General features: G+C 49.8%; 1 protein-coding gene across 12 annotated transcripts in view; it reads right to left on the reverse strand.

Annotated features, from left to right (window-relative positions):
* DNMT3B (DNA methyltransferase 3 beta) overlaps nt 1–15,043 on the reverse strand; it is a 41,730-nt gene that overhangs the window by 12,674 nt on the left and 14,013 nt on the right. For 6 of the 12 annotated variants that reach the window (XM_023251333.2, XM_045053746.1, XM_045053748.1 and 3 more), the window contains exons 2-13: nt 13,912–14,074; nt 12,871–12,932; nt 10,787–10,894; nt 9,690–9,815; nt 8,821–9,030; nt 7,509–7,667; nt 4,889–4,996; nt 3,867–4,011; nt 3,000–3,059; nt 1,697–1,822; nt 1,492–1,536; nt 42–121 (exon numbers count right to left, since the gene is read on the reverse strand). In XM_023251333.2, the coding sequence (XP_023107101.1) occupies nt 42–121; nt 1,492–1,536; nt 1,697–1,822; nt 3,000–3,059; nt 3,867–4,011; nt 4,889–4,996; nt 7,509–7,667; nt 8,821–9,030; nt 9,690–9,815; nt 10,787–10,894; nt 12,871–12,932; nt 13,912–14,068 (1,386 nt within the window). In that variant the 5' untranslated portion in view covers nt 14,069–14,074. Of the gene's footprint in view, nt 1–41; nt 122–1,491; nt 1,537–1,696; nt 1,823–2,999; nt 3,060–3,866; nt 4,012–4,888; nt 4,997–7,508; nt 7,668–8,820; nt 9,031–9,689; nt 9,816–10,786; nt 10,895–12,870; nt 12,933–13,911; nt 14,075–14,267; nt 14,524–15,043 lie in introns of those variants that run through there. The other 6 variants (XM_045053745.1, XM_045053749.1, XM_019826654.3 and 3 more) reach the window with 5 other exon arrangements.

The raw sequence follows: 15,043 nt of genomic DNA on the forward strand, positions 1-15,043 counted from the left end.
GCAGTGGGGAAGGGGCAGGAAAGCCCCAGGTTAGGACTTACCCGGCATGTCTGGCAGAGCCCACCCTCAAAGAGAGGGTGAAAGGACACAGGGTTTTTCCTACCGCAGGACAGACAGCTATCTGTAAGAAAGACAGGGATGCAGCTTTTGGCAAGTAGGGTCACAACAGCACAGTGGAAGCCTGGAGTCTAACCGCTCTTGTTACGTGCTCCATGCTGGCTAAGTAACTCCTCACGCTTTGTTCCTTGCGGCAACACTTCAAAGTCGCGGCGCCCACGGTCCCCATTCCCGAGATGGGGAGAGGCCAGAACCATAGCCCCAGGCAGGAAGTCCCTGAGGCGGGCAGAGGCAAGGCCCAAATGGAAGACCTGAGGCAGGACACCGAGCAGGGGCCACGCTAGCAGTGGGATGTTCTTGGGAGGGCCTGGCCTGAAAACCCCCGAGACTCTTTAAAGAGGAACGTGAGGGGCTCTTGGGTGGCTCAATCGGTTAAGCATCTTTTGATTTGGGCTTAGGTCATGATCTCATGGTTTGTGAGATCGACCCTGCGTTGGGGTCAGGCTGGGCACCAACAGCATGGAGTCTGCTTGGGATTCTCTCTCTCCCCTCTGATCCCCTCTCCCAGTTGTGCATGCTCTCTGCCCTCTCTCTCTCTCTCTCTCTCAAAATGAATAATCTTTAAAAAAAAAAATGCCCATCGCTTGTCATCTGGTCATGATTTCAGGACATTGGTCCCTTCCCATTAGGATATTCTGCCTTCCCCTCATTTCAGCAGGTCAGGAATGGCCCACATCACTGACCATGTGGGCAGGGTCATTAAAGTGCCTGAGACCAAGCATCCCCAGCCAGGAAGCACAGATGGGTGACAGAGTGTTGGGGGATAGGAGGATGACGGGTCAAGGTTTCCGGGACTGTCAGGGACTGCTCCAAACCTGAGCTCTCCCCAGAGCACTGTGGGTCAGGAGTGGTTGTTTTGCTACCCGGCACTGAGGGAACCACTCAAAGTTATTTGCTGACTAACGGACATCAGGCTGAGGAAGCAAGAGAGAGTCCATCCATCCTCACACATTCTGAATTCCTTCAGATACATTCTGGGCAATTCCAGGGGCTCGTTCCCAGCCCGGACAAATGGACCAGAGTTAGCCTGAGAGAGTGATGGTGGTGAAGTCTGTCTGCCTTTTACCTCAAATCCCATTCTGGCTCTTCGCTGAGAAAGACTAAAGATGTCATACGTCATGGTTTCCTTTGGAGTTCCCTGAGGACAAACTGCCGACCCTCCCCTTCCTACATACTCAAGGGGGTAGGATCAGTCTCTGTGAAAGTCAGACAATTCACTGCATTAAATGTAGCAACTAAGATGTCCGCACTCCAGCCCAAGGTCAAGGCACAGAGCACTGGGTTAAACTCCCACAGGGCAGATAAACAGGCCAGGGTACATCCTAGCACTACTCAGGGCAAGAAGGAAGACCACTACAAAGGAGAGTACATTACCTTCCAGACTACCCTTGTTGTTGCTAACATCCAAAGCCATTTGTTCTGTTGAGAAAAGAGCAGATGGGACATGGCGTCAGGTAGCCTGTTACTCATCAGCTAAGCCACACTCGCTTGCTGAACGGCCCTCCGTACTGTCCCCACCCCCCCACCCCCCCAAGTGGGTGAGCTCAGGCCGCCAGCCTCCTCACCGCCCCCCAGTCACCTCGACTCTGGTCCTCCTCTCCTCGGTCTTTTCCATTGTTATAGCAGTTTGTCTTGAGGCGCTTGGGTGGGGGGCAGTAGTCCGAGGTGGCCGAGTCATCGGCTGTGCGTCTTCGGGTCTTGTTCTCTGGGAAAGGTGAGGAGATGGCAGCCGTGGCTGGGGTGTGGGGGCGAAGGGGGGTGCGGGGAAACCGAGACCCCAGGACAGGACCATGCCTGGGTGCCAGCCGCACCTGGGCCATGACATGGGTCCACACTGCGTGCCCGACCGCCCCTCTATGGACAAGTCAGAGGAATTCAAAATCCCTCACTCTGTATTTATTTACAGGGGTTTAAACAGCCAGGAGTATAAGAGAATACATCCCCATAGACCCAGCACCGGGAACATCAGACAAAGCCTGGCCTCTGATGTGCAGCACGCTGGCTAACAGCCACAGGTAGTGACTGAGCACTTGAGATGTGACTTGTGCTGACTCAGCAAAGGCATTTTATACTTAATTTTGATGTAAATTTAACAACTGCCCATTGAAGAAGCCTGGCTGGCTCAGTAGGAAGGGCACTCTTGATCTCGGGGTCATGGAATCAAGTCCCACACGGGGTGAGAATACTTACATAACTTAAAAAAAAAAAACAAACCGGCCCAATTAAGCCAACCAAACAGCTCATTTGGAACTCGGACATCTCTAAAAAATATATCACTTATTTCTAATGAAAAATTCAGCACGCAAATTGAGATATCATAAGACATGTAAAAATATAGATTTAGAAAAATCCAAACTCATAATTTTTATATTGACTTAGAAATGCCAAAATGTTGGAAATATTAGATTAAGTACATGATTTATATTAATTTCACCTGTTTCTTGTATTCTCTCCAACGCTGCTACCAGAACAAATTTAAATTATATTATATGGCCATTGTTTCTGTTTCTATACATTCCTTTTATATTTTTATTCAACCTGTAAATATCTATAAGGAGCATGGTAAAGGAAAATTATAGTCATCAGAAATCGTAAGAACCCTTTAGTGACAAAATTACATTTGACGGTGCACATACCATTAGAGTTGAGAAATTAAGGGAAAGCAGGAATCCAACTAGTGTATAGAAAAGTCTGGGAGGGTGTGCACACCCAACAACGTTAACCTGGAGGGCGGTTGTGAGGGATGGGAGTGAAGGGGTAGGTGTGAGCTCAGGTTGACTTTTTAACAGATTGGATTCGTTCCCAGTGACCACTGTATATGCAAGAAATTGAAAGAAAGTGCAGAGAAAACAGTGCATAGTCAAAATACGGGAAGGGAGTACCGTGTTTCCTCGATTCTAACTTCCCACTGCCTGCACGACGCACCTTCGACTTATTAACCACTTATTTGTGGGGAGAGGGAAACAAAACAAAACAGAAAATACTATGTTAAACGTATGGATTGTTAAGACAAATAAAATCCTGGATTTCAGACATCTGGGATTCCTGGGAGTGACAATGTGAAACCACACCTAGAGAGGAAATACGGTGCCGGTCAAACCTTTAGCATGGATGATGCTGCCTTCTGAATGGAGGTGGCCTGTGGGGTTTGGGGAAGGGTTAAGTCTTCCCAAGTTTTCTCCAGTAAGCATAGCTTAATTATTGTTTTCCTTTTTAAACAAAAGGGCACTAATGGGGCAGCTAGGTGGCTCAAATAGTTAAACACCCATTTTGGTATCAGCTCAGGTCATGATCTCAGTTTGTGACGTGAAGCCCCAAATGGGGCTCTGTGCTGCCGACAGAGCGGAGCCTGCTTGGGATTCTCTCTCCCTCTCTCTCTGCCCCTCTCACTCTCGCAAGTGTGGTCTCTCTCTCTCAAAATAAATATGCAAAAACTTGTAAGAGAAATTTATAAAAGGGCATCAGTGACAATTCCGTCTTGGCCTTCTATTTACTCAAGTTTCTGCAACAGACTCAATCCCAATTACGCATACTTGACCTTTAGCAAGAAGGGTAGCCAGGGAAGCTGGAAAAGGCTGGCCTATTCACTTTTCCAGCTTCCCTGGCGGTTCACAGGGTGAAAGCGCTCCAGGGCTGCCAGCTTGCTGGGAAGCCGGGGTAGGGTAGGTGGCAGCAAGGGGTGACTGCATTTCCCAAGACTGTCCCCACCAGCAGCTGATGGTGGGTGCTGCCCAGGGACCCAATCCCACCTGGTTGCTTGTTGTTGGGTTTGAGGCCCTCGATCCCGGTGGGCTTAAAACCCCCGTGGGCCCACTCCAACATGGGCTTCAGCTGGTCCTCCAAGGAGTCACCAGGATTGCTGGGGAAGGTTTTGCCAGCCCGCACCCTGGCTTTCTGTGGAGATAAAGAGGCGGGATGAACAGGAGGGGTGGAGGCTTGCCAGGCCACACCCAGGGATTCACCCAGCGGGGCCTGCATTCCTCTTCACACTGGCCCCTTTCATAGCCTAGCAGCTGTCCTGGGCTATGGTATGTGACTGGGGGGGGGGGGGGGGGGTTGCCTGTGTACGGAGACAGGCAGGAGGCCATGCAGAGAATGAAGTCTCTCCATGCAGGCACCAAAGAGCATCTCTTCCCCATTGGGCTTTGAGTGGTCAGCTCCCTCTCAGAGGCCAGAGGATCAGAATTAGCTCTGTCACTTTTAGATATAGGAGAGCCATCAGCCACAGCACAGTCTCATTGCCTCTAAGAAAGCTCCAGATTTCTTGTGTTTTTTTTCCCCAATGAAGCTGGGGAGACATCAAGTGTTAAGTCCTATTACAGAAGCACTATGATGTTTTACAGGTCATATAAGCACAAAGCCTGGCTCACAAATGCTGGACCGAGGCCACTGGCCATTTTCTTTCCACGTCAAGGTAAAGGGAATGACAGCCTGATGGATCCCCCACAGACAAGGGGAAGAGGCCTCAGCTGCTCTCCAGCAGCTTTTGAGGCTCTGGAAAAGCTCAACAGATAGGAATATGGTCTCCCACCTCCCAGTGCTCTTCCCCCCTCTAGCAGTACACGGAGAAGGGGGCATAGAGCCGGGAAGGCATGGAAGTCTCAAATCCCTTCCTTTTCTTCTCAATCATCAGGCTACTGTCATATTTGCACGCACTTCATGTGTCCCCTCCATGCTAGCACTGGCTATGCTGTGGCCTGAGCTGGCTTTCTGTACGTCACTTGCTTTAACTCTGCTCTTGGGTCCAGACCCCCACCACCCACCACGTTACCTCCAGAGCATGGTACATGGCCTTCCTGTAAGACACCAGCTTATTGAAGGTCGCCAGGTTAAAGTGCTGGCTGAACAGCCCCAGGGCCACTAGCTTATCTGCAGACACCTGAAAGAGAAAGCCATCATCAACACCCGTCTGCAGCCTGTATCTCTCCCAGGCTTATTCCTGGGGATCATGTTCACAGACTGAAAAGGAGGTTAGAGAAAGTAGAAAACAGAACTGGTGCACGGCCTCTGACACACCCTATAGCCAGAAGCACAGTGAACATGACACTCCAAATGGGAGAAAGTAGGATTCTCCAAATGGAGGATGCGCCCTGTATTTGTGTTATGTTCTGAGACCAAATGACCCACAGGTCCCTTGTGTGGGCCCCGTCTCAGTGTTGACATGCACAGTGGACGTTCCAATATTGGTGCTTTTGTACATGTCCTTCCCTCCTTCGTGAGCATGACAAATGACAGCTGAGATTAACTATTTAGCCTTTTATTAAGGGAATTTAATGTACATGTTTAGAGAATAGTGTGGCAAAAGTAAGCACTTTCTAGTTATGTTGATTTGTTGATATGTGCCTTCCATTGGGGCTAAATACCCATATATTCCCCAAGTCTCCAGGGCCTACATGAACTAATCAGGCCGCCAAAGGGAGGGGATGAAACTCCTGTCCTGGGATGCTGATTAGCACTGAAAGACAGGTGATGTCTGGTTCCCCACAGCGCATGCTCTCTGTCATGCCAACTTCCGTTTCGCGCTTATACCTCTAATCCTGACCTTCCATGGCAGGGAATTGCCACCACGTATAAAAAACTGGCCGGGGGGCGGGGACCGGGGAGGGGGGAAGGCTGCTGAGTGGATCAGTCGCCTAAGCGTCCTATTCTTGATTTGGGCTCAGGTCAAGATGTCAGTTTTTGAGTTGAGTTCCGCATCAGGCTCTGTGCTTACACTGCAGAACCTGCTTATGATTCTCTCGCCATCTCTCTTTCTGCCCCTCCCCACTTGAGTTCTCTGTCTCAAAATAAGCTTTCAAAAAAAAGCATTTAAAAGAAATTAGGGGTCGGTGTGATTGTACATTGAAAACACCAGTGCTGTTCCCAGTCCTGAACTGCTCTATTGCATGCAATGTGTACCCCAAACACCAAGACCTGCACTGCAACCCTATCCTATAATGCTAGTAGCCCCCCCACATCATCTTACTAACATCAGACCAGCCTTGCAAAGCTCAATTTGTGTCTCACTGGGCCAAAGCAGTTACAAACAATCCTTGCTGCTTAATTTCACAGAACTCATAGCCCACATCCTTCAGTTAGAGGCTTCAGGGAGAGCCCAAGCCCAGGACATTTGTTGACCTGCTCCCTCTGCTGGTCAAACAGAGTATCTACGTGTATTCTGCCTACCAGGGGGACTCAAATCCTCCTTGTCCTGCCTATTGGGAATTTCAATGTGTTTATGGCAAATGATCCCGAGGAAGCCCAAATCGTGGGAAAAAACAGAACCTCAACTTGATGCTGAATCACACAGACGTACTGAATGGCCCTCCATTACCACATCTGCCTCCATCCCAGCCCAGCTTGTTGTTCCTCATCTAACCTCTGGATGTGCTGAAGGTTGGACTGGACTAACATTTTGAAAAGAGACCATCCCAGGCAAAGTATTGCCTCATCAAAACCTGAGGTCTCATAGTGTGCTTTGGACAGGTAAGAAATCAAAAGTGGCTGATTCAGCTATTGTCCCACAGACTCTCATCAAGAAAGAACATAAAGTGGTTAATGTCAGCAACAACAGAGGTGTCTGTGTGGCTCCATAGGTTAAGCATCCGAGTTCCGCTCAGGTCGTGATCTCGCGGTTCGTGGGTTCGAGCCCGTGTCAAGTTCTGCGCTGACAGCTCAGAATCTGGAGCCTGCTTCAGAATCTGCGTCTCCCTCTCTCCCTGCCCCTCCCCTGTTCCCACTCTATCTCTCAAAAATAAAACATTAGATATATATATCAGCAACAAAAAGAACATAATCATGTTAATCATACCAAAATTAGATATATAATATATATATATATATATATATATATATATATATATAAAACATTAGATGATATATATATCATCAGCAACAAAAAGAACATAATCAACAAACTCTGAAGTCGGTACTCTGAGTTGAACTTTTTCAGAACTGTCACCAGGTGACCCTAGGCCCAGCCAGACATGCTCCTCCCCACATGCCTCCAGGGCTAAATGATACTCAGAGGCAGAGACCACCTTTCCTGTCTCTTCTAAGCTTCTCCAAAGATCTTTGAGGGTGCTTACCCAAGTGGCCATTCCCAATTCCACAGGAATCCATAAAAAGTAAAAAAGAGAGCACAAGTGGCCACAACTGGATTCAGAGAACGTTCCAGCTTTTTGTCTCCTAGAAGAGCAGACAGAGCTCTAAGCCCCATGAGACCCTAAATATGTGTTTATGCTATTTAACAACAAGAAATTTTTATCCTTCCTAGACATACTGAGTCAAATAGCCTCATCCATCTGGAGAAAGCAATCACGGGCCTTTTATCGTAAAACATCAAGCGTACAAGGAAGGGAGGAAAACACTGCAGGTCTGTGGCCCGGGAGCCTACCTTGCACCGGACTCACCTCGGAGAATTTGCCGTCACCAAACCACTGGACCCACCGCATGCCAGACATGGCCTGTCGCTTAGAGGTGGCCTTCCATGACACCACCATAGCAGGCCACCAGGAGAAGCCCTTGATCTTTCCCCACACAAGGTCCCCTATTCCAAACTCCTTCCCATCCTAGAAGGAAGAACCACAAGAAAGAATCCCAATGAGACAGATTGCCTGGGCCAAGGAAAAGTCCTGCCCACCCCACTGACCCCAATGGCCACTGCTGAGGGACCAACTTGGGGCTCCCTCCAAAGTGCCCAGCATGGGGGCCCCTGGGAGCCTAGGTACAACCTTGGCTCAGGTCATGATCTCCATCTCCTGGTGACTTGGAGCCCCGCAGGCTCTCTGCTGTCAGCGTGGAACCCACTTTAGATCCTCTGTCCCCCTCTCCCTGACTCTTCCCCCATGCTCTCATGGGGTCTCTCTCAAAAATAAATATTAAAAAACAAGTGCCCAGCTGAGGGGTGCTTGATCTTGAGGCTGTGAGTTTGAACCCCACATTGGGTGCAAGGATTACTTTAAAAAAATTAAAACTGAGTTTGAACCCCTTGAAAATAAGGGACCAGTTTGGTTATTTGATAGGAACATGGGATTATATTAGATTTACAACATTTCACAAATACATTTAACCTAGTATCTAGGAATGAAAGTTGTCGACTGAAAACTCACAGAACATAACATTAGAGTAAATAATGACAATCACTGGGTATTCCCACCACAGGCCATTACACAGATTATTACAAAGGCATTGAAATGCAAAAAAAAAATATGGACGTTTGCACATAAAAAGCTTATCATAAAATGTGAGATGCCCATGAAAACAAGTTATGAAAATATACCTATAGTCTGATATACATAAGAAAAAAAGGTTATCTACATGATATATGCAGACACGTATGTATATATGCAGCAATGCTGGAGTGAAATAATTGAGCCCAACTGGTTAATTATGAACTCTACACTAGATGGGTTATAGACAAGAAAGTGAGACAACTCCAGTTCCTAATAAGTGAAAATGGCCGGTCTCCAATTGTATGTAAAACAGGACGAACAGAAGCATGTACAAACAGGGTACACTTATTTGGGGGTACAAATGTGATGTTTGGGAAATCAATTAGATGTTTGAATTATGTCTGGCAGATAAGTAGGGTGAAGGAAGGACTGGTGCATATGGAAAAGAAATCCAAATATTAGAATAGATGTGACCAAAAAAAGACGTGGGAGTAGGCTCCTCTGGGTGAGTGGCTGCCCTTCCCTACTACGTAGGCCTTCCCAGTGGTACCTGATACTCGGTGTTGTCGGCATCTGTCCCCTCCGCGTCCACCTGCGGGGACTCCAAGCTCTCCTGCTGGCTGTCCTGGGCCAGGCGGGCGTAGGGGGTACTGCTGCTCTGGGGCATCACGTCATCATCTGTGAGGTCAATGGTGAGGTAGGGGCTGGCGGGGGACGGCCACGGTGTGCCTGCCAAGGATACTGTCCGCCGCCTCAGGGACTGTGGACAGAAGGACACAGATCTTGGGCCACAGCAAACCAGGCAGGTGACCGGAGACCGGTGGTCCCCCCAGTTGGATCCCGGGCAAGCCTGAAGCGTGAAGGTGTGAGTTGAGAACAGACACCACCAAAGACGGTTTTCCAGGAACGAGTGAGCACCCCTTGAGTGGTGGGAAAAAGCAACCTCCATCAGAACAGGGACAGAATCATGACAGATAGGACAAAGGCAGAGTAAGCATGAGTGATGTCTAGAGACTCCAGAGCCAAGCTCAGAGAGAGCCACTGGTTTCCTTAAATGCTTATTGTGTGCCCAGGCTTGCAACAGGAGTGGAGAATTGTTGTGACCACTGGGGTTGCCTCAAGACAGTCAGTGAAGATACTAGCGAGACAAAACAGTTCTGGAGTCAGTGGAGTTGAACTCATTCCCAAGGAGGAGCAAGAACCCAGTCAACAGGGAATTCTCACATTCCACCAGGGTTCCATCCAGGATCAGGCCAAGAGAGAAGCTTACCCAGCACCCGGGAGCGAAAGGAAAGGCAAGCCCCTGAAAAGGTGCTGAGTGTGAGGAACAGATATAGGTTAAACGCCGGCCGCTTTCAGTGGCACAGTGACAGAGGCGGATCTTCCACTTAAGAGACTGGGGGTGTCCGGGGAACCAACCCTGGTAGCTGAGAACTCCACGGGGGACTCATCCACGTGACTGCGGCCCTGCCGGCCTCGGGTGGAGCGTGGGGAGGGCCTGTGCCTCTCACGGCTGGAGGCATTGTTGTTATTTCGGGTTCGGACCTGGAAGCAAGAGAGGATAAGCAGGAGGCCTTTGGTGACTACAGGCATGGAGTTTCGGACTTGAGGGGTCGCCTCAAGTCCCCAGAAGTGAAGAGGTGGGTAAGCAGGGAAGGACTCTGGGCTGAAAGGATCTCTCCCAGAAACTCCCCTGTTACTGGGGGAAGGGGTAGGGTGCCAGCAGGGCTGCCGATGGTCCACAGCAGATCCCGCACTGCCCGTCAGAGGCAACTGGCACCTGCAGATTGAATGGAAAATAACATCCAGTTTACCCCAAACCAAACATTTTGTCCCCCCAAAGCATTAGAGTGACTGTTGTCTTCTTCTGGAAGGTAGTGGATCAACCAGCTGGATGAGAAGCCCTTAGGCTCCTTACTCAAAGTGGCATGAACTTGGGTGGTGCACTCCTGTATTCGAATCCTACACGCAAGAATCAATGTTTAACCTTGGGTTAGTTACCAGATCCTTCTGTCCTCTGTAATGGGGATGACCTCCATCATATGCTGGGGGAGACTGTCAACTAGACCCGCCACGGTCCTCGAGCGTCAGCCTGTTCTCTAATGGGGTGGGAGGCCACTAGCAACGATCGCCTACCCGTTTCCACACCACACACTAAGTCACAGACTCCACTTACGGAAATGAGTCCCAGAGGGAATAGGCATTTGAGCCATTCACCTACAAACTAGCAGTCTCGGGCACTTGCAGCCAGGAGTGTCCGAAAAGAGCTGAAACACCTGAAATACTACCACGGGAGAGAAGACCTTCACTGACTATCCGTGAGCCTTGCTGTCTGTCATTCTCCACTTTCAAAACATGTATTCACCTCTCTCTCCAAAGTTCTCTCTGGAGGATGCAAGACCATTTTTTGGTTTTGTGTGTGTGTGTGTGTGTGTGTGTGTGTGTGTGTGTGTGTGTGTGTTTATGCAGGCCTATGTCTGGTTGGAAGTGCCTGGGCTTGGAAGTGGGGGACTTACAGCTGGGCTTTCAGACCGAGTCCTGGTTTCACGGAAGAGTTTTGGCATCACTGGGGTGTCAGAGCCATCCCCGTCTTCCCCTTCGCCATCTCCATCACCCGTCAGATCCTTTATGAATGAAAGCATTATGAACTTTAAATGTTATCAAAAGGTGACATAACCCCAAACGGTTTAAGAATGAAAAGTCAATCGTACTGAAAACAATACTGGCCCAAGTTACCTGGAAATATTTTCAAAATATTTTGTTCCAATAAGACATTACAGTGGCTTACCCTGGGCATCACAAATTCAAGACATGATCAAAAAAGAAAACCCCTGGGGCGCCTGGGTGGCTCGGTCGGTTGAGTGTCTGACTTCAGCTCAGGTCATGATCTCACGGTCCATGAGTTCAAGCCCCACGTTGGGCTCTGTGCTGACAGCTCAGAGCTTGGAGCCTGCTTCAGATTCTCCATCTCCCTCTCTCTCTGCCCCTCCCCCCTCTTCTCAAAAATAAATACACACTAAAACACACACACACACACACACAAAACAGTGGAATCAGAAAATCTAAGACACAGTATGAATGCAATCTGGATCTGCACCTTGGGGAGACTGATTTGGCTAGGACTAACAGGGAGAGCTGGTCAATTTGCACAATTAAGTGGGAGAAATCAAAGGCTCAAAGGAGATGCTTCCTGATACAAGGACCAGGAAGAAATGGCACCAATGAACCAATGAAGAACCCCTAGAACATGTCCCATGCTGCACAGCAAAACCCAAAAACCTGTGCACTGGTAAGCAGCCTGAGTTTTAGATGTAATAGTAAGAACTTGATTTTTTCACTTCACTTGCCAATTTTGAGGCCTTGAGTGAGTCCATTTCACTCTTTAAAACTGTGACAGTACTGGGGCGCCTGGGTGGCTCAGTCGGTTGAGCTGCCGACTTCGGCTCAGGTCATGATCTCGCGGTCCGTGAGTTCGAGCCCCGCGTCGGGCTCTGTGCTGACAGCTCAGAGCCTGGAGCCTGTTTCAGATACTGTGTCTCCCTCTCTCTCTGACCCTCCCCCGTTCATGCTCTGTCTCGGTCTCAAAAAAAAAATAAACGTTAAAAAAATGTTAAAAACTGTAACAGTACTTTTCTTACAGCACAACAGAAATATAAAGAGAATCAAGCAACACAGGCCTCACTCAAGGCCAGACTCAGAGGAAATGCTCAGGCCGGAGGTTCCATTGCCACTCCTGCCGATGGTCCACCGGAGCTAAAACAGGTGTCCTGAGCACCCAGTCCCAAATGTCCACACAGCTCTTATGCTCATCCTCTGGGTGTCCACTGGTTGCCCTCCAGCAGAACAGAAGCTGTGCGAATGTGAATTTACACTTGTCCGCAACTTTGTCCCCAATGCTGGACACCAGCTCTTTCAAAAAAGTAACCAAATTGGAAAAAAAAAAAAACACCCAACTCTACTATGATTAATAAGAACAAGAAAGGCATAAATGATGTCGGGAATAAAAAAAAATTATGGGAAGACTCTAAGGTGGAAAAAACATTGATCAAGTAGAAACCTTGACTTTGCAGCAGCCGTTAAAAGACATTGCAATGATTGTTAGAAGTCCCCTGAGGCAAGTTCTTTCCAACGTGAGGGGAAAAAAATCCTTGAGGCCACATAACCCTGAGATCAAAACCAGACACAAATATAGTCCAAGAAATAAAAAAAATCACACATCCACTTTATTCACGAATAGATGTGAAAGGAGATCAGCTTGAAAACACACCACAAACAAGTTGGGCTCATTCCAGGAATAAAAGGAGCGATTTTACTACATTAAAACTTTATCAATGGAATTGGATCCTCCGGACTGGGAAAATGAGAATTTCAGAAATATGCTGGGAAGCATTTAGTAAAAAACTTTATAATGGAGTAAAATTAATGTTTATGATTAAAAAAAAAAAAGACTTGGCATGTAGCAGAAAATGCCTTCATGCATGAGGTTGTTCCAAGCCCTCTGTGTGCTTAGCAGTTTTCAAATCCGTCACTCAACAAGTATTTACTGGATGCCACTCAAGAGAATTCCCGAATCCTGCACAAGGGACGTGAGGACACATACCTGAGTATAACTTAGCAGACTGGAGACCTCCCTCTTGGACAGTCGTGAGCTTGATCTTCGGCCTGGAGAAAAGAACCGGTCTTGTCTTTTGTGGAAGGGCCAGCCTCCGGGCCGGGGGGCAGCCGTGTCTTCCCTCGCTGACCTGCTGTCCCCTGTAGTCTCCTCTCTGGGTTGGGGGCAGAGATCTCTCTAGACCCACTGGCATCCTCAGAGGGTTAACTGAGCCCCTCAGGATCTGATTTCCCTTCAACGTATTCATAAGGCAACAGGGCACAGGGCCAGGCACATAATAGGACCCAAAACAATGACTGAAGGTACTCAGCAGGAAAGGCATCAATTTCCTTCCAGAATTATGGCCACCAGCTGCAAGTATTGAACAGTCCAGTGCCTGCCATATCGGCCACATTTCAAGTGCTCGCATGTGGCTAGTGGCTATTCTAGCGCACCATGCCAAAACAGAACACTTCACCCTTGCAGAGTGTTCTATTGGACAGCACAGCTCTAGAGGATTTCAACAACAGGATGGGACAATACAGGCGTTTCTAAACCAGCTGGGTCAGGAAATCTCAGTGGGGTGGATCCCAGGTGATGTGATCCAGAACTGTGGAGGGGAGGGGCAGGGAGGGCAGGATGGCAAAGGAAGCAAGCCTCAGATCCTCCCCCACATGTGGCAAGTGTCTTCTTGCCACATAATCACCTGCAAGGGGAGAGGGGTCCCTCTGCATTAGAGCCAAAGACCCCAGGCTATGCTGCAACCTTCCCCCCCCCCCATCATGACTGGAAAAGGACAGGGGTCATCACCCCGGGGTTACCTCCTCAGAGTCCCAGCTGAGGGGAGAGGAGAAGGGGGGCAAGGGCTGTGGACAGGGATGAGAAACGGGCTGGGCTCTGCCTCCATCCATTTCTCTTTCCTGGGAGATGTGGCGGGGCTTGTCAGAGACCAGAGCCTCTCCCCACAACCTGCCTCGAGCCTGCTCGGAGGCTCATGTCCCAGCTGCAGGGCCTGTCTGTCCCACCCCTCCTCCCCGCTAGCCCGGCCACCTCTGATCTCCGGGGTGCTGATAGCCTCCAGGATGGGGGGTGAGGGCGCATCCTTGGAGTCAGAAGACTGGTCGCTGCAGCCCCCGTTAGTGATGATGGAGTCTTCCCTCCCGCTGGCGTCCTCCTCTCTGTTGAGTTGTCTGGTGTCTCCCTTCATTGTTTCCTGCAGGAGGGCCAGAATAGGTAGGGTAGCAGGGAAACAAGGGCACAAGGGGGCAGCACACCCCAAACCTCCCACCAATGGCTCTACGTCCTCAGGCCAAGGGAGGGCCCTTGACATATTCTCCGGGTGATACTCCTACCCAAGGACCCCACCCAGGCTGCCCCCCCCCCACCCCGTAGCCTGCCCCCCTCACCAAACTCGGAGGCTCAGGACTTGGTTCCATGTGGCCAGGCGGCCCGAAGGCTCAGACACCAGCACCCAGGACAGAGGAGGGGGCTGGGCTGTGGTCTGAGGCTTAGGCTGTTCTGTGCAATTAGCCGGCCACTTCAAACAATGCCATTTAGGACCCGCCTGCCCGGGTCTGCCTGCAGCCAGCCTTGGTCCCCTCTGCCCCTGGCCCCCTCTCCCTGCCCAGCCTCCGCAGGGCCTCAGGAAGCCAGTGCATTATTTTCCCTCCTGACCCCTTTGTTTGCTCTCTCCCTTCCCCTCAATCTCCAGGTCCTCTTCCCACCCGCCCCCTCCTCCCCCACAGAACAGCTTCTCTCCTCTCCATGGCAGCACAAGCCCCGCCCCACCCCAACCTCAGGGGCCCATTGGTCTGCTGGCCTGTCGCTCACTCCCCTCCTCCCTCACCAGCTGGGGCTCAGAGTCCCAAGTTCCCAAGAAGGGAAAGGATGGAGGAGCACAGGCAAAGGACTGGGGCAGTTAACAAGGGGCATGCTCCCCATCGGCTCCAGCCTCACCCCACCTCTGGGCCTTTGTCTCCCCACTGCTGCCCGTCCTGGTAACTGCATCATCACCAAGCTATTCAGCTCAGACCAGCTCAGGCCAGGTCCTCGCTGAAGGTTTGAAGGGCTGTGCGACCTTCATCCTGGTCTTCAACAGATGTTGGCTGCAAGAGCGTGCACCTTTCATTTACGCCTATTAATGTGATTATGGGCCCATTTTATAGAAAAGGAAAACTGACAC

The sequence above is a fragment of the Felis catus genome, chromosome A3 (genome assembly GCF_018350175.1).
Source record: "Felis catus isolate Fca126 chromosome A3, F.catus_Fca126_mat1.0, whole genome shotgun sequence".
Lineage (NCBI taxonomy): Eukaryota > Metazoa > Chordata > Mammalia > Carnivora > Felidae > Felis > Felis catus.